The sequence below is a fragment of the Erythrolamprus reginae genome, chromosome Z, assembly GCF_031021105.1.
Source record: "Erythrolamprus reginae isolate rEryReg1 chromosome Z, rEryReg1.hap1, whole genome shotgun sequence".
NCBI classification, from domain to species: domain Eukaryota; kingdom Metazoa; phylum Chordata; class Lepidosauria; order Squamata; family Dipsadidae; genus Erythrolamprus; species Erythrolamprus reginae.
The window spans coordinates 92,337,089-92,360,996 of NC_091963.1; the positions used below are offsets into that span (position 1 = coordinate 92,337,089).

The window sequence follows — 23,908 nt, forward strand, 5'->3', positions numbered from 1 at the left end:
AGTCCTGGTGTAGATTTAATGATTTTAGTGATTTCAGTTGAAACTTTTATTAAACGATTGATCTTTCTTATTTATTGAATCCTATTCTATCTTGTTACAAAAAAAAAGATTTTAAGGCTATCTTTTTTTAGCAATAGCTGTAAGAAAATGCTCTAAATAACTTCAGCTTTCCTGAGATCAGTTGTGAAAATGTACTTGTTGCAGAAGCATTTAATTGCATAACAATTCAAATACCATCCTAGATATTTATTGCAGAACTGCTCAAATGTTGAATTACATGTTGTTGATGCTGCTATGTTCTGGGGTAGTGGATTACTGGAATAACAAGTAATATATATATTTTTAGCCTCCTTACCCAGGTATAGAACAGCCTCCTCATCACCCATACTACCAGCACCATGCTCCTCCTCCACAGGCTCACCCTCCTTACTCAGGACACCATCCCATGCCACATGATGCACGGTACAGGGATAAGCGAGTGGTAAGTGTAGCCTGGATCATTGTTTTTCCAAGTTAGGAAAATGCACATATCATATTTCATTGAAAATCATTATATTCATTATAAGTTTATCTACGGCTAAACATCTAGAACTAGATAGTTTCAGAAGAGCCAATTTTATTAATAGTTAAGGCAACAGGCTAGAAAGCGGAAGTTCATGAGTTCTGATCCCACTTTAGATAGAAAGCCAGGCGGGAGAATAGTCACTTGGAATAGTCACTCTCAGCTCTACTTGGGAGTTAATGACAAGCCACTTCCCAAAACTTGGCAAAAATACTGCCGGCACTTGCCCATGCAGTTTCCTATAATCAGACACAATTGAAAAGAAAGGGGGAAAATATATTTACATATTTGTAAAACTCAATATGGTAAGGTTTGCAGGCAGCATATTTCAAAAAATTCAGTTAAGAAAAAATAACAATCAGTATGTGGAAGCTGCAGAATGTAGAGAGATGGCCCTGAGGGAGAGTGGGGAACATTACCAAAGAATAAACATAGATTAAGCCTAAGATATGTAGTAACTAGGTGGAAACAACTCTTGACAGACATCTACCTAAATCTTCTAGTTATAAGAGAGGGGTGGTAGCACAATTCAAACTTGCAAGATTATTATTATCTTAATCAAAGCGGTCTTTAGTGCATGCTAAGAATTTATTAAATATGTTAACATTGCAACAGTGAACTATCACTGGATAATTGGTAGCCCTTTAGATCCAATAAGTTGCAATTTTAAACATAGTTATATTTAAACTTATTCTGTCTTCCATAGCATGACTATGACATGAGGGTAGATGACTTTCTACGTCGGACACAAGCAGTTGTCAGTGGCCGGAGAAGCAGGCCGAGAGAGAGAGAGCGGGATCGTGAACGAGATCGGCCCCGAGATAATCGAAGAGACAGGGATCGGGAACGAGGGAGGGAGAGGGAGAGGGAAAGAATATGTGATCGGGACAGAGACAGAGGGGAAAGAGGAAGATACAGAAGATAATGTATTGTGAAATTGCAGTTACTTAAAGAAGCAAAGGCTTGTATATTTGCGTGTTTACAAGTAGTAAACTTTTATTTTCCTAAGTCATCATACTTGATTGTGTAGATTAATTTATAATTGCCCCTGTTCCAAGCATGCTGTAAGCTGTGAACTGAAATACTTATTTCGGCCAAAAACATGCAAAGTTTGATTTTTCAGTTGATATTTTCATTTAAGCAGCATTTAGAAGACAAATTTAAAGAACATAGAATTTTCCCAACATGTTTATCTTAACAATAATTTAATTTTATGTTCCTTTGAATACAGGTTATTAGCTGCCATGATTTTTGCTCTGTTTTTTGACATATAGCTTTTAATATTTCTTGGGAGGGAGGGTAAGCGTCGAATGCTGCTATCAAGTACGCAAAAATACTGGGTGTGTGATAGTTGGCTGTATGGCAGTATTGAAGCAGTCGCCTTTTGTTTTTCTGTTTCTGTTGTAAAGACAAAGCTTGTTCAATAATGAAAGCAATAGTAATATGTTATTGAACCTGTGCTCGGATTGTATTTTGTTTAATGCTCGTCTTATCACCTCATTTGCACCTTTTTTCTCCAAATTAACCATACTGTTTAGAATGTCCACTGTATGTGTGTGTGCATATATGCCTGAGCAAAAATGCTGTTGTATTCTACATTGCTACCATTTCTTTTTTTAAATAAATTGCTAATAAAATTCCATGGTTTCTGGCTTCTTAAAAAAAGGAAGATTAATGACTAATTTGTCAATGTCATTTCAGGCATTCAGGTCATAGCATGAGATAGGAAAAGAGGCACTGTCAGGGTTGTTCTCAAATAAATTTTAATTCTTATCCAATGTATTTAAATTTGTGGTATATATATTAATAACTCCATAAAAATATAAAGTATGGGAATCTCAGATTCAGGAAAGTACGTAATTTACTGCCTGAAAGAATGCTTGTTTATGCCTGAGATGAAGCAAATTGTCTGATATTACAATACCCTGATATTCTACGAAATTATAGTTATTCTCTAATGAAAAAGCTAGACGTATAAAGTTTCTGGACATTTTGGTTCTATAAATAATATTTCTCCTTTTTTCCTACTAAAATAGAACAAAAAACAGCAATACCTGGTATTCTTTGCCAATCTTGTTATTTTGTCATTACAGGAATATAATGCTGTTTATGTATAATTGCTCATAAAAACATTTAATATAACATTAATATTGATTAACCAATTTGAAAGTGTGATTGGGTATTTTTGAAGCAAACTGATATTAGAAATCAGTTATAATTTATATAGAAAATGCATTGATGTGATCAATGAAAGGGTTAATATTCTGACTTCAAAACCCTTTGTATTTCTATTAAAAATAGTGTTTTCTTTTAACTTTTTTGTGGTGTTTTCTTCTTTTATGAAATAAAAGCATTAAAAGGCCAGAAAGAGGAATTTCTTCCAAAGCTACATTAACAAGTAAACATGCAACAAGTAAAACAATTGGTTAACTGATCTTAATACAGCATGTATTCAAAAGAACACCTTAATTTAAAATGATCCTCTTCCAGAAAGGAAATACTGTACTGTATCTAGGAAAACAGACTGACTGCTTTTCTCTCCTCTATACATCACATCCCTTGAAGCAGGGATGGGTTCCTCCTGTTTCACCAAACCAGTAGTGACCGGCTGGTGACCTGATTCAGTTAGTGCCGGTCCATGGGCGCTGCCATTTTACTTTTATCTTTTGATTGAGGTGTATTTCTTTTTCTTGTGACCATGCGCAGAAGCCGAGTTTCTGGCATTACGCATGGATCACCATTTCGGTTTCATCGGGGGGGGGGGGGTGTTTCCCAGAGTTTTTTGCACTGCTCTGCTCCAAGCCTAGAGCAGAGGCTGTCTGCTCTCTGCCTGGGTCATTTGGAGAAGGGAAGGGAAGTGTTTTCGGGAGGCAGCTCCCTCCCCAATTCCAAAAAAGAGTTGCTTTTCTCTGCACCTGAGAAAGATCAAAAGGCGCTGACCAGCCTTTAAGGACGAAGTCGGCGTAGCCACCTAGAGGTAAGAAAATGAACTGAGAGAAGGATCCCCCCACCCCTGAAGCTGCTGGCATTGCACACCTCCCCCCTCCCCACAGCTTGGAGTTCCAAGCGGAACAGATCTGTTGCAAAAAAGTGGTGGCTCTGGGTGCGCCAAGCCCACAAAATATTATAATAATAATATTTTGTGGAAGTTAATTATAAATTTATTACAATTAAAAGAGCCAATTGGTTTTGGTTTTGCTGGAGGCAAAAGATTTTTGTGTCTTGTTATAAATATTTTATTCAAAATTGTAAGAAAATGATTCAGTTAGACATCACCATTCATTCACCCAGCAAAGAAAGATCCTGGGCCATTGTTTTGCCAAGAGTATACTTAAATAGTTACAGAAGTTTATGAGGCTGGTTCTGGCTTTTGGTATGCACCCTACACAATTAACTTTCCCTTTTCTCTGGCCAATCTCCTTTATTATCAGCAAACATTTAATTAGGTCCTGATATCTTTTTTGGGTAATGGGCCTTTGGTTTTACAGGCTTTTCTGTTTTTAACTTCAACAATGAAGTTCATTGTTGGTAAGCTGGTGTTAGCATGCTTAAATTTCTCCCCTCCCCTAAACGTCAGGCTGTCAGTTTTGCAAAGCTTAGCTTGGGTGATAGTATTCATGACAGATGACAGACATAATCCATTTTTAAAAATATTTTAAATCTTGAGAAAACAGTAATATTGCCATTTTCTCTCTAATCCTTTACAACTGGTAAAGCCCATTTGTTGATATGAATATTGCACAAGACAGACAGTGAATTCCAGTGGAGGCTCTCTGAGATATTTGGTAGGGTTTTTAGAAACATAGAATATAGATGGCAGAAAAAGACTTCATGGTCCATCTAAACTGCCCCTTTTTTTGTCTAAGATGAAGTATTTTCTGATAAAGTTACAAAAACTATTGTGAAAGCAGCAACTTTTAAATACTTGTTAACTCTTGTTTATTAATCTTAATACAATAGCAAATATGTGTCCATCTGAAGAGCTACAATGCAACACAGAACCAAAAGATCTCTATAAATTACCGTTTAATCTGACTTTTCTTCATACTTGTGTTTGACAGCTGAAGATAAGTAAATCGCTTACCTAATTCTCTCATATTAGATACTTCCATTAACATTTTTAAACAAGTAATTGGCATTTTGAGGGAAAAATTATACATATTAATTTCTAAATAAACAATTTGATTTAGAGAAAGAATTATAGAGAATCATTTGCAAAAAAATTACTTCTCATTACAGCTCAATTTCCTAATTTGTTAACTACACATACAAATAAAATTTTATGGTATAAATGAAATCCAATTACCGTATATACTCGAGTATAAGCCGACCCGAGTATAAGCCGAGGCACCAATTTTTGCCACAAAAACTGTGAAAACTTATTGACCCGAGTATAAGCCGAGGTTAGAAAATGCAGTGGCTACTGGTAACTTATAAAAATAGAAACCAATAAAATTACATTAATTGAGACATGTTTTAGAATATTTATTTTAAAGAAAACCAGTAAACTAGCTTTAAGCGATCAAGAGATGAATGGGTGAATGAATGGACGGAGGGTGGGAAGGAAGGAAGGAAAGAGGGAAGGGACAGGAACAGAGGAAGGAAGCAAGGAAACTTATGAAAGGGGAGAGTAAGAGAGGAATGAGTGAAGGGAGGGAGGGAAGAGGGTGGGAAGGAGAAAGAAAAGAAGAAATAGAGGAAGGGAAGGTAAAAGAGAGAAAGAAAAAGAGCAAGAAAGAAAGAAAGAAAGAAAGAAAGAAAGGGGGAAGGGACAGGAACAGAGGAAGGAAGCAAGGAAACCTATGAAAGGGGAGAGTAAGAGAGGAATGAGTGAAGGGAGGGAGGGAGGGAAGAAGGTGGGAAGGAGAAAGAGAAGAAGAAATAGAGGAAGGGAAGGTAAAAGAGAAAGAAAAAGAGCAAGCAAGAAAGGAAGAAAGCAAGAAAGGGGGAAGGGACAGGAACAGAGGAAGGAAGCAAGGAAACCTATGAAAGGGGAGAGTAAGAGAGGAATGAGTGAAGGGAGGGAGGGAGGGAAGAAGGTGGGAAGGAGAAAGAGAAGAAGAAATAGAGGAAGGGAAGGTAAAAGAGAGAAAGAAAAAGAGAAAGAAAGAAAGAAAGGCAACTTCAAAGAAAGGCTCACTGAGCATCTCTCACTCTCTCTCTCTTTCTATCCCTCTTTCTCTTTCTCTCCCCCTCTTTCTCTCACTCTCTCTTTCTCACTTTCTCTCTATCTCAGTGTTTCCCAACCTTTTTTGAGCCGCGGCCGTTAGCCCGGCTGATTTTTCCCTGCTGCCGTTTTCGCGCAAAACTGTCCTGAACTCCCGGATGGATCGCTCGCTTCTCCGGCATCGCGCCTTTTCAATGCCGTCAGAGAGGCGCGTCAGCGGCTTCCGGAGCACAGGGAAGGGCTTAAGCCGCCGTCTTTTCCCCGTGGGAGCGCCAGACCTCTTGTCTGCCCGGCCCGAGGCACGAAATCGCTGCTTATGCCAGGCGGCTCGCCTGGAACACAAGCAATGCCGCCTGGCATAAGCAGCGATTTCGTGCCTCGGGCCGGGCAGACAAGAGGTCTGGCGCGTCAGAGGGGCGCGTCAGCGGCGGGACCCGGCCGCCGCCGCCCCCCCCCCACGTAGAAGCCAAGCCCCCCCCAGCCGAGCCTGGTGGCAAGCTCGCCCCCAACCCCCGGAGATCGAGCGCACGAAGAGGCATCTCTCGCCTTCTGCTGCGGTGGAGGAAGGCGAATGCGGCTTGGAAGCTGGGAGGGGGGCGGAAGAGCTTCCAAGCCGCATTCGCCTTCCTCCGCCGCGGCAGAAGGCGAGAGATGCCTTTTCGTGCGCTCGATCTCCGGGAGTTGGGGGCGAGCTTGCCACCAGGCTCGGCTGGGGGGGGCTTGGCTTCTACGTGGGGGGGGGGGGGGGCGGCGGCCGGGTCCCGCCGCTGACGCGCCCCTCTGACGGCATTTGGCGGCTTCCCCGTGGGAGCGCCAGACCTCTTGTCTGCCCGGCTGTTTATGCCGGGCGGCTCGCCTGGAACACAAGCAATGCCGCCTGGCATAAGCAGCGATTTCGTGCCTCGGGCCGGGCAGACAAGAGGTCTAGTGCGTCAGAGGGGCGCGTCAGCGGCGGGAGCCGGACCCCCACGTAGAAGCCAACCCCCCCCCCAGCCGAGCTCGCCCCCAACCCCCGGAGATCGAGCGCACGAAGAGGCATCTCTCGCCTTCTGCCGCGGCGGAGGAAGGCGAATGCGGCTTGGAAGTGGCGGAAGCTTGCCACCAGGCGCGAGAGAGGAACAGACGATGCGAAGGTGGGGGGGGGATTCCTGCTTCATGAGTCCCCCCCCCCACCTTCGCATCGTCTGTTCCTCTCTCGTCGGAGCAGTTGGCTGGCAACTTTGCTGGAACGGAGAAGTACCGTAGCTGCAGGAGCTCCAAGCAGGAAGTAAAAGGGGGCTCCGAGTGACGCGGCTGTGGGAAGGGAAGGTACCTTCCCTTCTCCGTTCCAGCAAAGTTGCCAGCCAACTGCTCCGACGGCGCGAGAGAGGAACAGACGATGCGAAGGTGGGGGGGGGACTCATGAAGCAGGAATCCCCCCCCCCACCTTCGCATCGTCTGTTCCTCTCTCGTCGGAGCAGTTGGCTGGCAACTTTGCTGGAACGGAGAAGGAAAGGTAGCTGCAAGGCGCCGACACGAGCTCCAAGCAGGAAGTAAAAGGGGGCTCCGCGGCTGTGGGAAGGGTAGGGCAGCTGCCGGGCTCCCGCGGTGCGCCCTCTTGTGGTCACCCGGCGCCCTCTTGTGGTGACCCGAGTATAAGCCGAGGTCGGGTTTTTCAGCCCATTTTTGGGGCTGAAAAACTCGGCTTATACTCGAGTATATACGTGGAAACATTCAACATAAATCTTACTGTACTAATAATGATCAAAACTATGTTAACTAGGTGTTAGAAACTGAATTGCAGAAAATTAATCTGTTTTTGATTTTTGTAAAATGTTGCCACATTTCCAAAAGCAATAGGAACAGCATTTAAAAATGATGAATGCAAAAACCATTGTGCAGCCAATCAAGAAGGCTATGACATCCAGACTGTGATACTGATACCACATCAAATCATAGGCAGCTACTCGCAAATGCTTGGCACCTTTGTGACGTATGACAAATTCAATCCAAAAGACAGCTCGATCTAGTGGCTTTATCGGTTGTTCATGATGGAATTGAGATAGTTTTAAAGCATTTTTCTTGAAACTGGAAAGATTAAAGGACCAGAAAAATAAAAAATTAGGAGTCAGAAATCAGCTTTCTATTGTTTTTAAGAACTGTAGTCTTCAAGTACTTATGGACTTCACATTAAACAATTTACTGATTTGTCAAAATTCAAACTGGCTTAGTGCTGTTTTAGTTTCTTACTCCAAAATCATTTTAATTATTATTATAACCAACCCTAATTTATACTCCATTAAAATACTATTTTATCGTCAATGACACTTGCATTCTGTTCATTTTCATGTATAAACAATATCAAAAAGTTGGCTAGAATTTTGAGAACAATTAGAACAATGAATTTAGGTATACCTAACAAAGTATTCTATATCAGGGAAAGGATGATGCTCCAAATTCCATATAGTTCTAAGTATCATAAATAATTGGAAGGAAATTCATCCAGTAAAATGCTCAAAGTACATATTCTACTATTATCTCTTTATAGATAAACAAAAATTAGGTCTAATTGAGAAAAAACATAGTGGTAAAGTAACTAGAATTACTATTTTTGCAAAAAAATATATCACAACATCAAAGAAAATAATCAGCAAATTGATTACTGTACTATGAATATCTTAGACATAATCTGTATTCCAAAGAGAATTTATAAACAACTCACAAAGCATTATGAATGACAGTATTCACAGCATTTACTAAATCTTCTGCTTTCATTGTGTGGATGTCCAGTTCCACACCCATTCCCTTCGCCTTCATACGGATAATATTATCACTCTGATCTGCAAATATGGGAATCCCTATTATGGGAATTGCATGGTAAATGGCTTCATAAATTCCATTTGTTCCGCCATGTGTTATAAATGCTTTGGTCTTTGGATGGCCTGGAATAAAAAAATGAAAATGTTCTGACAAAATCCTTTCAGGTATGAGCAAAGTGACTGTTTTACTCAGTCTAAAGGAGCATAAGGTGTCTCACCAAGAAGATCATTTTGTGGTATCCAATCATAGGTTCTGGTATTGGCTCCAAGCATTTCTAACTTTTTCCCTTTATACCGCCAAATAACCTAGGGTAAAAATAATTGGAATGCTCTTCCATGTAGTCCAAATAGCAAACAGAATGTTAGATTTTTTCCTTGCTCATGAATTTCAGGTTTTCTAATTTGTTTTGGTTTGGAGGATTGAATTGGGTCATGGATCTTTTGATGTTGCATTCTTGTGAAATTGCTGAAACTCCAAGGGTTTACAAGATAAGTTAAATGCAATAAATAAATAAAATTACATGCCATTCTTTTTTATGAAAATAAAATAGTGGACTCAGTTTACTAGTAATTCTTGTTTTGAATCCTACATGCATTTAAAATATTTATGTTGTATAACTAGATTTGTATAGATGTATTTCTTGTGTCTTTATCATTAATAGAAAACATGAGTTTAACAGAGCAAATGCAATCCCCTCCTTAGTATTGTAGAAATTTTCAGGAAGAATTAAGTTATATAAAATCAGTTGGAAATGGACATGTTCCAAATTGTCACACTCCAAAGACATTGGAAGTTATCAGGATAAGAAAATTTTAGACACAGTTCAGTTAAATGAAAATTATAAAATATATGCATCCTTTGTAAATCAGTAAATCAGTGGTTTATTAGAAAAGAAAAGGAACACATTTCTGGGATTTTCAAAAAGTGTTCTTCCTCACAAAACTTTGTGTATGTTATTTACACCTAGGAGACTGACCTTCTGTGGAATCTGGCTGAGTGCTGATGCAATTATATTATTTTTTTCTTCTGTTAAATTTTGAACCAGTGAACCAAGGGAAAATATTACAACACCATGTTCACCTGAACTCTGTACAAAATTTTCCATTTCCTGTTAAAAGCATAGAGAAGAAAGAATCAGATCTCTTTATCATTGCATGAAATATTACATATTTTTTCCATTGGCCATGATTATTACTTAAACTAGTGTTTCCCAACCAGTGTGCCGCGAGACATGGTCAGGTGTGCCGCGAAGAAGGAAGCTCAGCTTCTGGTCTCGCAACTTTTTGCTGAGAGTGCGAAGAGCAAAAAGTTGTGAGACCGGAAGCGGAGCTTCCTTCTTTGCGCCTTCCAAGTTTTCCGGCAGCTGCAACCAATGTTCCCTCTAATTTTTTTTCAGTGTGGGCGGAAAAGAATAGTGTCTGAGCGGCAGTCCCTTTGGGTCTGGGCAGCATAGAAGTATGTATGTATGTATGTATGTATGTATAAATAAATAAATAAATAAATAAGAAAAAAATTCCCTTCTTTTTTATTAAAAGAAATTAATAATAAAACAAAACCAAAATCTATTACTATTATTACTATTTTTCATCCCTGTCTCCTCCCCCCTTGTGTGTGTGTGTGTGTGTGTGCCTCACAGCTGACCACCCTGCCGCCGCCCCACAGCTACTGCCCAATGCCGCTGCTGCGGCGTGGTGTATGAGAAAGAGAAAGAAAGAGAGAGATAGCAAGAGAGAAAAAGAGACAGCAAGAGAGGGAGAGAGAGAGGGAGAGAGAGGGGGAGAGAGAAAGAGAGAAAGCAAAAGAGAGATAGAAAGGGGGGAAGGAGGGAGAGAGAAAGAGCAAAAAAGAGGAAGGGAGAAACAAAGAGGGATGGAGAGAGGGGGGGAAAGAGGAAGGAAGGAAGAGAGAGAAAGAGGGAGAGAAAGAGCAAAAGGGAGGAAGAGAGACTTTTTTGTCCAAACTTTTTTTAGCCCCCCCCCCCGCTCAATGTTCCCCAGGATTTTGTAAATGTGAATAATGTGCCGCGGCTCAAAACAGGTTAGGAAACACTGACTTAAACGACATAATTTTTATTCATAATATAATGTAATGGACTAGGAAAAAAACCTATGTGCAGTACAGTGATACCTTGTCTTACGAACCCCTCAGTCATCATACGAACTTTTCAAGATACGAATCCGGGGTTTAAGATTTTTTTGCCTCTTCTTCTGAACTATTTTCACCTTACGAACCCGCCGCTGCTGCTGAGATGCCCCACCTCCGGACTCCCGTTGCCAGCCGAAGTGCCCATTTTTACGTTGGTGGGATTCCCCCGAGGCTCCCCTCCATGGGAAACCCCATCTCTGGATTTTGCAATGCTGCAGGTGAATCCCACCAGCATGAAAACAGGCGCTTCAGCTGGCAATGCAAGTCCGGAGGTGGGGTTTCCTAGCGAGGGAAGCCTCAGCGAAATCGTAGCATTTGTGATGTTGCGATTTTGCTGAGACTTCCCTTGCTGGGAAACCCCACCTCCGGACTTCCATTGCCAGCCGAAGTGCCTGTTTTCATGCTGGTGGGATTCCCCTGAGGCTCCCCTACATGGGAAACCCCATCTCTGGATTTTGCGATGCTGCAGGGGAATCCCACCAGTGCAAAAACGGGCACTTCAGCTGGTAAAAGGGGTGAATTTTGGGCTTGTACGCATTAATCGCTTTTCCATTGATTCCGAAGGGAAACATAGTTATGTCTTACGAACTTTTCACCTTACAAACCTCGTTCTGGAACCAATTAAATTTGTAAGACAAGGTATCACTGTAATTTGCTTTGGAAGGAAGCAGAAGAAAGAGAATAGCAATAAGTTGGAAGGACCTTAGAGATCTTGTAGTCCAGCCCAATGAAGGGCTACCAAATTTTTACTACCACACTGGGAGTGGCTTATGCAGGATGCCCTGCATTTTCTTTCAACATCTTTCAGTGAAAATTGGGTGTTCTGTGGTGGAGCTCCATTTTCACTACCCCACTGTGTTATACCCCCTGTCCAGGCACTAGCCCACTCCTGGTCCAACTCCTTGATCAAGCAGGAGAATCTCTACCTGTGATGGCGAAATTATGGCATGCACACCAGACATGGCATGCAGAGCCATTTCTCTGGGCAGATGAAGCCATCACCCCTTGCTCTTCTGGATTCTAGTGCACCAGCTTGTTTTCAGGTGTACTGGAACAACAGGTGCCCATTGCACATTGCATGCTCCAGGAAGGTGATCTTTCTGTTTGTGTATGCACGCTGGCCAGTTGGTCTGGTTTCTGGTACTCATGCAAGTGCCAAGACCACCAGCAGATGCATGTGCCAAAAGATGCAGAGAGGAGATCCTAGTGGCTACTTCCTAAAGGAGCAAAACAAGCCATGCTTCCCTCCCTCCATGCCCACGCAGACTTCTTGGGTGGCCCCAGGCAGTCCGAAGCACTGGTGAATGAGCAGCCAGTGATGGTGGGGTGGTGGTGATGGGCTACCTGTGCAGATGATCCCATAGCCTGGGCTCATCCTTCCTGGAAACCACCAGCGGTTCTCAGTGGGGAGGATACCATGCATGGAAAGGCATTCAGAGCTTCTAAGTCTGGTGAGGTGGGGGGTGGGGGTGGAAAACAACTGCTGCCATGCCTGGAATCCTTGCTGGGAACCACTGGTGGAAGGGTGTTCATAACTTCTCCAGCTGCCAAGATTGTGGGGGGGGGGGGGAATGACAGAGTTGCTGCAGGTCAGGAATGCTCTGAACGCATGGCCATGCCTGGGATCCTCCCCTCTGGAACCATTTTTTCCTGGCCAGCAGCAGTTCACTCCGTCATCTCTCTCCCACACCTTGGCAGCCAGAGAAGCCCGAATGCATAGCCATGGACTTGCCTCATCCAGGTCCCTCCGAATGGGTTTCTCTGCATAGCCTCCCTGCTGAACTACTTCAGTGTTCACCAACCCAAAAGGAGCCCACTCTCCCAAACTCTTCTGAATGCCCAATTCTTCACCTGTTTGGAGGGACCTGGGTGGGACAAGTCCTGCCTAATTTGGCTGTTATTTTTCCTTTCAGACCAGCTCCAAGTAAGCTGCGCACAAATGTCAGCAGCTCTCGCATTCTGCCTGCACTGCTTACTTGGAGCTTGTCTGGGGGGGGAAACATAGCTGAATTAGGCAGGACTCTTCCCATACAGGTCCCTTCAAACAGGTGAAGAATTGGGTGTTCAGAAGAGTTTGTGGGGTGGGCTCCTTCTGGGTTGGTGAACACTGAAGTAGTTCAGCAGGGAGCTATGTAGAGAAACCCATTCGGAAGGAGCTGGGATGTGCACCGCTGTTACCAGCTCTGTACATCCCCCCAAGACTAACAAGATGCTGCTACTCAACCACTACCTGGGTGCAGAGGGGGGTGAAGGGCCAGCCACTGGGAAGAGATGGGGACAGACTCCTTTTGGATGAGTGAACACTGGGATAGTTCAGTGGGGAGGCTACATAGGGAGACCCGTTGGTAGGGACACGGGTGGAGCGAGTCCCACCTAATTCGGCTGCATTTTTTTCCATTCCAGAGAAGCTCCAAGCAAGCAGTACAGGCAGAGTTGTTGAAGTTTGTGGACAGTTTGCTTGAAGCTGGTCTGGAAAGGAAAAAAGCATCTGGTTGTGGCGGGCAAGGGAATCCTCTTTTAAAAGTTTGAGGGCTCTGATGTATACTATAGGCCACCCAATCAAGCAGAAAAAATAGACATCCTTTTTGCCAATCAACTAACAAACATGTAGGAAACACACTACAATAGTAATGGGGGACTTCAATTACCATGATATCAATTGGAAAAAATAAATTTAGTTTAATAAATTGACTTTGGAAAAACTAAATTAATTTCCAAAATTGAACATTATAACAAAAAAATAATCATGGAAGCCATTGAAATAGAAAAACATCCCCACAATATGAATAAAAGTGATAATACCTCCCACCTACCAGACATCTGGAAACCAGCCCTCATCAACAAACATATCCTAGCCATGCAAACTGAAACCAGACCCAGAACAACACAGGATACCACCACCAATCACTCCCACCTGACCCAAACCCACACCAACCCTGCAGACCAAATACAACTACCACCCAGAAGCCAAACCACAACATTGCACACAAAGCAAACTGACAAACACCATAAACACAGGAGCAGACCACAAACCTGCAGCCAAACTTGGTGCATCTTGGTACAAATGATTTGTCCCAGAGAAATGTTAATGTAGTAAAAAGAGATTTCCAATGTCTACGCGTGGAGCTGGGCAAAATAACTGATTCAGTGACTTTCTCAGAGGTGTTACCGGTTTGTGGCCAGGAGGATAAAACAACTTGTATCAGAGAGTTTAATGTGTGGTTAAGGCAGTGGTGTAAAGCTGAAAGTTTTGGCTATGTAAGTCATGATGTCAGTAGGTGGTCTAATAGGGAGTTGTTTAAGAGGGATGGTTTGCATCCATCATACAGAGGTAGCCAGGTGCTCGGTGAGGAGTTCAGAACCTTTTTGGACAGGCATTTAAACTAGGTAAAGGGGACAGAGATGTAACTGATGTGGATGATTTCTGTCCCCGACCAATGAGGATAAATCAGTTTCTAGAAGCTTATGAAAAGGGAGCTGCAAATAAAATAGATGTAGTTGTTGATGATAAGGGGCAAAAATAGATGTAGTTGTTGATGATAAGGGGCAAACTAATAATGAAAATAATGTTCTTCGGGTAATGTGCACGAATACTGGAAGCTTGAGCAACAAGTTCTGTGAGTTAATGGCCATAATATCTAGAGATAATTTGGATCTGGTTGCCATAACTGAGACATGGTTCAAGGATTCTAATGAATGGGAAATATCTATACCAGGATATACACTGTATAGGAAGGATAGAATAGAGAGAAGGGGAGGTGGAGTAGCCATTTATGTTAAGGAAAGTTTAAAAACAACACTAATTCAAAATACATGTAAAAATCTGGAGACTCTCTGGGTTTGCATGCAAAATAAAGAAGGTTCTGTCATTAGAATTGGGTTGATCTACTGTATAGGCCTCCAGGGCAATCTGAGAAATATGACAACAAGATGGTGAATGAAACTACCCAAATGGCAGTAAAGGGAGATATTGTGGTTATGGGTGATTTCAACATGCCTGATGTTGACTGGAATATCCCCAGTGCCCTTACATGCAAAAGTAAGAATATAGTAGAGGCCTTTACAGGAGCAGCTCTGGCACAGCTGGTTAAGACACTGACTAGAGAGGAGAATATTCTAGATTTAGTCTTTACGAATGGGAATTGGGTTTCAGAGGTTAAGATGGGAGAAAATTTAGGTTGCAGTGACCATCTAAGTTTGTGGTTTGATGTAAAAACTGATTGTGAGCAAACCTATACTGCAACCAAAGTATTGGATTTCAGAAAAACAAATTTTAATGCAATGGGGGAATATTTAAATAATGAATTAAAGGGGAGGGATAAAATGGCAGGAGCGAGCACCCAGTGGACTGTATTTAAAAAGGCCATCTTAAAAGCCACTGGACTGTATGTAAGGCAAATAACTAAAGGTAAAAGGAAGAAGAAACCGCTATGGTTTAGCAATGATGTAAGGGCTATAGTCAATGAAAAAAAAAGGCTGCCTATAGGAGGTATAAAGAGTCTGGAAGTATAGCTGATAGAGAGGTGTATAAAATGAGACAGAAGGAGGCGAAACAGATAATATATGCTGCTAAAGCCTCAAAAGGGGAAGAAATTGTCAAATTTCTTCCTCTTTTGAGGGGGATAAAACCTTCTTCAGATATATTAGTGATAGGAAGAAGAAAAACTGCAGCATCACGAAGCTTAGTATCGAGAATAATACATGCATTGATGGGAATAAGGAGATCGCTGACCATTTCTATAGCTACTTCTATTCAGTTTTCTCAAAAGACACCTTACAATATAATACTATAGATGGATATAGCATTGCTTCCAGCTGTACGGATTCAGTTCCAGTGATCTTAGAAGACAATGTCTTAGAAGAACTTGAACGATTAAAGATAAATAAGGCAATGGGTCCAGATGGCATCCACCCCATCCATCCTGGGTTTTTAAAGAGAAGTAAATTCGGATATTTCTATTGTTAAGGTCACTCACAATAAAATTAGGGTTTTTTCAAATGAAAGTAGGAATATGTTTACTAAGAACACTAGAAAGGGACTGAAGCACGATGGCACAGTTATGAAAAATAGCAAATAGCCAAGAGAAATTTAGATAGCTATAGCACTTTAAATAAAAATGAAAGTGAAGCGCAATATCTAAAATCCGGATGATAGTATTTGGAAAGGATGAATGATATATACCAGAATAAATTGGATAAATAATTAGAAAAATTTGATTAATTTGATTAAGAATTTGGCATTTGATATTGTATTGTATTATATTTTAATTTGAGGTATGTAAATTGGAATCTCTGTAAGGTGTGAAAAATAATAAAAAAAATTATACCCAGGAATTCTGGGAGTTGAACTCCACATGTCATAGAAGAGCCAACACTTTGCCTAATGCGACTGTCATAAATATGAGTCACTTGCCAAGCATCTGAATTTTGATTTCATGATCACAGGGATGTTGCAATTGTTGCAAGTTTGAAAAATAGTCATGTCCCTTTTTTTAGTGCCATTGTAACTTTGAACAGTCAATAAATGATTTGTTGTGAGTCAAGGACTACTTGTAATGCAGAACTACATGCAGATCATCCTATTTTGATTTATTAGTTGTTGTGATTCCGTCTGAGGCCCCTCAGGGAACGGCTGATCCTCTGCCGGCTTCCTGCTCAGAGGGGGAGGATGAGGAACAGGAGGTTCAGGCAGACGGGGAGGAGGAATCTCAGGCTGAGGGAGAGGGAGGACAGCCAGAGTTCCCCGAGAGGGAGCTCTCCCCAGCAAGCAGCCTGGATTCCTTAGATGAAAATGCACAAGCAATAATCGATCTCCGGCAGAGAAGAGCAACACAACGAAGGGGACAATTAGCCAGGTACTTTCAGCACTAAAGAGGCAACAGCTGGGTTTGGGTGTGGTGCTCTCTGGAAAGGCTGAAAAGGCAGACCCACCCTTCCTGGCTTGTGGAGTATTATCTTTGGGAGTCCTGGGACCTGGCTGTGATCTTTGGCGTCTTGGAATTCTGGTTTGTGACTTTGAATACTGAAACCTTGGGGGGGAAAGGTGTGGGTCTTATTCTCTACAGTGGTGGGTGTGCCAGCAAGAAGTCTGCTGTATTGTCTGGCCATCAGGACTCTGCTGTGAAGTCTCATAGCCTGCCTGTTGGGAAGAACAGGTTTTTCTCTGTGTTTATTTTTCAAACTATAAAGTGCTTTTGCTTTTACCAGCATGTCTGGCTGCTTTTTCCAGTTGGTGTTGAAGTCTGGGGGCACCCAGACAGAACAATTAGTAAATAATAATAATGCATCAGAATTTGAGTTATATAAAGAAATGGGATTTACTAACACAGAGAATATGTGTGGATCTAAGCAAAAGTGGAATTATATGCTATCAAGTCAGTATTGACTCTTAACAACCATATAAATAGATTTTTCTCTATGACGATCTATCCCTAATGTGTTTTTTTTAGGTCTTCAAGAGTGGTCCAGAACTCATTGAACAAGACCTTTCGTTTTGACCCACTATTGAGACCTCATTTCCAATCCATTTCTGTTTTTCAATCATTACGATGCTAGTAGTTTGTAATATCAGACTATGGCTCCCTGTATTTTCAGTTCCACAGCTATCTCAGACAAAGAAGAAAATCCACAATTTAAAGAAAAAAATGCTATTTCTTTTTTTCCTTATTGCACTTCCTTTGAAAAAGCTTTGTTATTACCAGATCAAAAGTGAAGGATATAATTACCTCAGATAAAGGCTTGGCTGGCTGGCAGTGCAGACCTCCAACAAATTCAAAGTTTGGTAGAAAAGGTCGTGGAAATTCAAAATCCCAGTACGTTCGGATTAACCATATTTCTGCTTTACCCATTATTTCACACAGTGTTGTGGGTCTACCTACAGACAGAAAGTACTATTGTAGGTACTGCTTGTTTTTCCTGTACTGCTACTTAAAAGGTTTAGTGATGTTGATTTCGGAAATATTCAAAAGCAATACATTTATGTTTTCAACTGAATGTTACTCAACAGTTTAAAAACCATATCATCTAGGGTGAGCAAAATGTGTACTTTCCCAAAAATATGAATTTGTTCACTGGAGGGCCAAAATAGGCCAACCTTCTTGATGGGGAATCTTCCACTAGAATTGGGTAATTTTTGAAAAACAATCTAGCCATGATGAGCGTACTGAATTTACATATTAAGAACAGATTAGTTTTGTAATGGTCCACTCAGCAAAATGAACAGGAAAGCCATAACTGTGAAAGGGCTAGCTTATTGGTGATCCTTGGATTATAATGGCAATTGAAATAGCAGTGGATTCTAAGTGATGCAATCATAAAGTGCTACTTCAAATGTACATGTACAGTACATATAGACACAACGAGCAGCTCAAAAAACAAAACAAAACAGAATACTAAAGGTATGTTTTGGGCTTTCTGGGTGCTGAGGGTGGAATTTACTTAGGAGATTAATAACAACAGTGAACTCTAGGACTAAAAGGGGGGAAACTAACCACTTAAGAAAAAAATATTATAACAAAAAAACCTGCTGAGTTTCAAACCAATTTTTTTTCTACCCTTTGCAAAGATGTTCTACTATTAATGCTAAATATTATAGGAAAGTATGAAAGATATCAAAGACCATGCTAAGCACTGGCTTGCTTAAAGAGATGACCCAAACAGAAAGTGTTTTTCAGAAGAGACAAATAAAAACTTGACATGAAGACACTTTCATGATATATGAGGGATTACTAGAAGGTGATGCCCTCTATTTCTGTTCTCCTAAAGTAGTTTGCCTATTCTGGTGGTGGGGAAATTGATAATATGGATAAACCTAAAAAGGAAACAGCAACTGAAATTGATGGCAGGAATTTCCCCCCCCTTTTAAAAAAACTCTGAGTGCTCAGTGAATTAGAAACTTGCATTTATTCCCAAAATTAATCTTCAATCACATAAAATACAAACTATAAAGCTATGATGTAATTGAATGTGTAATGTAAAGTGCAGTCCCATGGAGATGCCCAAGTCAGGTTCTTGCCCAGTTATCTGGGAACATAGGAAGAAATGAAAGCAGTGAATGAAAATCAAAACGTATGAACAATACAAGAGAGAACAGAAGATATTCAGGCCATATACTTTGATCTTTTTAAAATGTATCTATTCCCAGAAATCCATAGGTATAAATAATTATATAAACCTATGCATGTGTGTAATCATTGTTTTTGTCCTTTAAAAAAGTTTAGTTACCGTATTTAGATAACTTGGCTAGTACAAATATTGAAATAACTGAAATTATGAGCAAGTTTCTTATTGTTCCAGATGTGTTGATAAAGCTAAGCTAATAGAAAAAATGTACTCTGTGCAAAATAAAAAGTTGTTTAATTCAGTTCTTCCAGTATTCTTTACAAGTGTAAAAAAATGGAGCCAAATTTATAGCAAAATTTATAGTAAAAGTTTTTTAAAAGTGCTTTTAAAATTCTTATTTATTTATAAATAAACCTGATAAGTTTATTAATGACAACAGAAATCAAATCTTTATTGCTTCTGGACCAGGATCAAACCATACTGAGATGGGATGAGAAATGGACAGAAAAACCTGTATCCTGTTAAAAGTGTGTACTTGCAAAAACAAAACTGAACTATTTCTTTATGCTAGCCCATTTCTTTCCTAACGATAATGGTGGTCAAGAATATCAATAATTATTAATGGGAAGGAGAACAACAAAAGCATTAAGTTGCAAATTATGTAGCTACTTTTTAACAGAAGGGCATGCTTTACTCCCTTATGCAATCATTTTAAATAGTGGGTTAGCACTAGATATTCCTAATGAAACAAGATACAGTATGCTCAATGCAGTGTTCTCTCTAAAAAAAATTTGGGGTGGGCGGAAAAGTATAGTGTCTGAGCGGCAGTCCCTTCGGGACTGGGTGACACAGAAATAATAATAAAATTTACCTCTCGGCTTCTGGGCAGGTTTGGAAAACTCTGAGTTGATGATGATTTTTAAGTGAGCGATTGCTCACTGCTCAGCTTAGAGGGAACTATGGCTCAATGTACAGTACCTTTCTTATATCTGTTTGGCTCAAAGTACAACTAGTTTGAAGAGTTAAGCACTAATGAGCATGACGTGATTAGCCCAAAAAAAAATAATCTCCACAGTTTAAAAGGGGTAGGGGCTGAATGTCCTCTCATTCCTGCAATTTACAGGTGAATTTGTTCTTCCTGCAGCAGCAGCATGTGTTTTTTAAACTCAATTAAATATCTTAATATTTGGATAGGTTTTAGTGACCTGAAGCTTCAAATGTCTTTTTTCCTCCTAAGAAGATTAAGCAAGTTCATTTCCAACATGGCTATGGAAAAATATCCTAGAGACGGAAACATAAGTCAACTCCCCAGGTCAAAGGCAAGTAATCTCTAGTCCTTTAAGTTTTTCTTGACTTCCAATTATTGCCTGCCCCAATTAGCCTGCTAATGATCTGTGGCAGTTTTGATTTAACTGGTATTTGAAGAATGATAGCCTCCAATCTCGGGATACTTTTCAGTGCTCTGAGTTACTTTTTGACCAATTGTATGGCCAAATACTAAAATTGCCTCTTTTTTCCTAGAGGATGATTTAAGTGAAATAAAGGACAAAATTCAAAACAACAATCTGAAAGAAAGATAGGCAAAACAGTTATCTAACCCTACCAAACACGGAATTAGAGGTATGCCTTGTGTTGTAAGGCCACTACTATTAACATAAATACAGTGATCCCTCGATTATCGCGAGGGTTCCGTTCCAAGACCCCTCGCGATAATCGATTTTTCGCGATGTAGGGTTGCGGAAGTAAAAACACCATCTGCGCATGCGCGCCCTTTTTCCATGGCCGTGCATGCGCAGATGGTGGAGTTTGCGTGGGCGGCGGGGAAACCCGGATCTTCGTCTGCTCGCTGCTGCTGCGGCCGCCCAGCAGCTGATCTGCTCGGCGGCAGCAGCGAGGAGCCAAATCGGGCTTTCCCCTTTGCGTGGGCGGCGGGGAAACCCGGATCTTCGTCTGCTCGCTGCTGCTGCGGCCGCCCAGCAGCTGATCTGCTCGGCGGCAGCAGCGTGGAGCCGAATCGGGCTTTCCCCTTTGCGTGGGCGGCGGGGAAACCCGGATCTTCGTCTGTTCGCTGCTGCTGCGGCCGCCCAGCAGCTGATCTGCTCAGCGGCAGCAGCGAGGAGCCGAATCGGGCTTTCCCCTTTGTGTGGGCGGCGGGGAAACCCCGATCTTCGTCTGCTCGCTGCTGCTGCGGCCGCCCAGCAGCTGAACTGCTTGGCGGCAGCAGCGAGGAGCCGAATCGGGCTTTCCCCTTTGCGTGGGCGGCGGGCAAACCCCGATCTTCGTCTGCTCGCTGCTGCTGCAGCAGCAGCGAGCAGACGAAGATCGTGGTTTCCCCGCCACCCACACAAAGGGGAAACCCCGGCTCCTCGCTGATGCCCCCGCTCGCCCGCTCGCCCGCCCGCCGCCCGCCAGCAAGAGGGGGAGAGATAGAGAAAGAGAGAGAAGGAAAGAAAGAGATGAGAGAGGGAGGAAGAGAGAGAGAGGAAGAAGCAAGATAGAGAAAGAGAGAGAGAAAGAAAGATGAGAAAGGAAGGAAGAGAGTGACATCATCGGGTGGAAAAATCGCGATATAGCGTTTCGCGAAGAACGAGATCGCGAAAATCGAGGGATCACTGTACAACTAATAGTTGAAGAAGATAGGGACATATTGTTTTTCTATCTTTGTATGAGATTATCCATATCTTATCAGTTTTGCCCAACATGTCAGAACAGAACTAATTGTTCTAATAACAAGATGCTATTATTTTATACAGGAAGAAGGGAAATTATAATTGTTACTAAATACATTATATTCAGCTGGCCCTCTCTTTTATGTTTAATTTTATTTATTAAACAGTAAAATAAGTATGCAGACCCCAAATTTAAAGTGAGATGGTACATTCATTTTACAAGACTCGTGAATTTCCATAAGAATTATATCTCTAGGTCTGATATAATAGCCTCACTACCATGTTTGGCCAAAAATAGAACCTAGAGGGATGGAAGAATAAAAAAACAAAAGGAACAAAGGGATGCTCGATGTATAAGATCAAAATGGTGGCCACAATGAGTAGATGGATTTGCATGTTTTTATGTGTTTTACATCTATATAATACAAATGAAGTTTTGATCATATCAGCACAAATGCCATTTTGACACCTCTGAAATAAAAAGAGTATCTCATCTATTTTTTCAATACAAAAAAATACCGAACTAGCTCAAATAAAATTATAGTCAGTCAATAAAATTATCTACCTTAATTTTTTTCCTCCCACATCTTTTACAATTCCATCAACCCTAGCCAATATAACACAAGTAGGATTGACAGGCATATCTATTCTAATCTGCAGCAATGTGTTTAATTTGTATCTTCAGAATAAGACTTCTCCAATTCTGCTTTATGAAAATTCTTTTAATCCAACTGTTTTCCTTCAATATTGAAAGCCTTGCCAATGATACTTGGGAAGTAAATAAATGAATAAAATTGACTTACCCAAAACTTGGCTGTAGTAGGAATCCCATTCCCTCCAATATTTTTGGAAAACATAGTCTTGAATGTAGTAAGAGATAATATTTTTTATCCTTTCTCCAAATGACAATTTGTCTGTGAACTCAGATAAAGCAGCTGGAACATAAGAAGGGGGGGCAGGCATTTTTCCACAGTGTCTCTCCACTGTTGAGGCTGGAGAGAACCTAAGCGTGTACATGAATGGGATGTTCAGCTTCAAAGCAATCAAATCACCACATTGCAAAACAGGATCAGAAAGAAGCACATCATATTTAGCTTTCTTTAGCTTAGACATGAGTTCTTGATTAGATAGAACTGCCTCACACATTTGCCTATTGAGTTTATTTACTTTCTCCATCCATTTCCCTAGTTCCTGATAAAATCTATAAAAGGTTGCAACAGATGGTTTGTTATTCCACCACAACTTTATCATATCCATGATCAAAGAATTCAACTCTTCCTTTGTAAAGGGAACAGAATATATTTCAAAATTGGCAGCTGAAATATCTTCAGGTGTGATGAAGAGAGCTGTTGTTGGAACCAGGATGCTGACTTGATGATCTCTGTTTATCAGTTCCTGAATTATTATTTTAATATTTAGCCAATGGCTGGCATCTGTTGGCCAAATAAGCACATGTCCACACAAAACATTTCCTATCAGCATTACCTGAGCCATTAATAAGGAGATGACAATTTTTATTGCAGTTGATCTTACTGACTTTGAAGTCACTATAACCTTTTCTTGGGCAGCCATATTTTCTTCACAGATTCTTCCTCTATGAATAATTTCTTCAGAAAGATTCCTGTCCTTAACCAGCTGGATAAATTCGGTTTTTTAAAACATGTAGTCAAATGCTATTCTTTAAGGACAATTTCTGGAGTAAAGAAACAACACTTTTCACTACATCACAATTTCAGTAAACATTTACCTTTATATTACAAAATCAATAAAATAACTTTACTCTCATCCAATAAACATGAATAATCTACTCTTTAAATACCAATACAGATGAGCTAGGTGATAATATTGAACTTTGAACCTCCAGCTCCTTTCTCTTTAAACTATACAACCAAAGGATTGATTTATTTCAGGGACTGATAAAGGCTTTTTTTCCCAGGGTGGGGATGGGGGACAAAAAATGAATATTAGATCCTACCTTTTAAGAAGGTAATAGATAGTGATTATCTTTAGAAAGCTCCAATAAGGAGGAGCAGTCAACCACAGCAATTAAAACTTTGTAACTCTTTAGAATTATTACAAGAAATTTATTAACAACTCAGTAAATGATTGGGTAAAAATAAATAAATCATTGCAAGATTTTTACAAGACATTAAACATTTATGAATACGAAAAATTTAAGACTGTCTACTAAAGCCAATTATTATTTAATGGAAACTGAAATTTAATTATCAGTCATATCTAAAATTCATCAAACTTGCATTTTTCCAAAAGCTGATTACTTAACTAGGAAAAATCTATACAAAATTATTTAAATTTTTGAAAATGAAGTATAAAATTATAATTATATTAGACAAAATTTAAATTACAAACAAAAATGCCCATTTAGAGAAATGTACATCAGAGTACATATAATGACAACTGGTTTAAAAATCCACAGTATGACAAATTGAATGTGTCAAATTTGCACCATAAGAAAAACCAGAATAAATTCAATTCTGTCTACAG

General features: G+C 40.6%; 1 protein-coding gene across 2 annotated transcripts; it reads right to left on the reverse strand.

Moving 5' to 3' along the window:
* Nucleotides 1–7,193: 7,193 nt before the first annotated feature.
* Nucleotides 7,194–23,450, reverse strand: LOC139153264 (UDP-glucuronosyltransferase 2A1-like). 2 transcript variants are annotated; one of them, XM_070726985.1, is made up of 7 exons: nt 23,379–23,450; nt 22,207–23,096; nt 17,399–17,547; nt 9,490–9,636; nt 8,746–8,833; nt 8,431–8,650; nt 7,194–7,796 (listed from the first exon to the last, which is right to left on the reverse strand). In XM_070726985.1, exons 2-7 carry the CDS (start codon nt 22,973–22,975, stop codon nt 7,517–7,519), a joined length of 1,653 nt encoding a protein of 550 aa, XP_070583086.1. In that variant the 5' UTR covers nt 22,976–23,096; nt 23,379–23,450; the 3' UTR covers nt 7,194–7,516. The 2 variants fall into 2 exon arrangements, with proteins under 2 accessions (XP_070583086.1, XP_070583087.1); XM_070726986.1 differs by having other exon boundaries at nt 7,195–7,796; nt 9,505–9,636; nt 23,379–23,449.
* Nucleotides 23,451–23,908: the final 458 nt, after the last annotated feature.

Bases quoted from the DNA above. Each gene is read 5' to 3' on its own strand.
- LOC139153264 (XM_070726985.1), bottom strand. From the start codon at position 22,975: ATGGCTGCCCAAGAAAAGGTTATAGTGACTTCAAAGTCAGTAAGATCA. The intron at 8,651-8,745 runs GTGAGACACCTT...TTTTTATTCCAG, and splicing joins ACCACAAAATGATCTTCTTG to GCCATCCAAAGACCAAAGCA. The intron at 7,797-8,430 runs GTGAGTTGTTTA...TAATCTTTCCAG, and splicing joins ACTGTCATTCATAATGCTTT to TTTCAAGAAAAATGCTTTAA.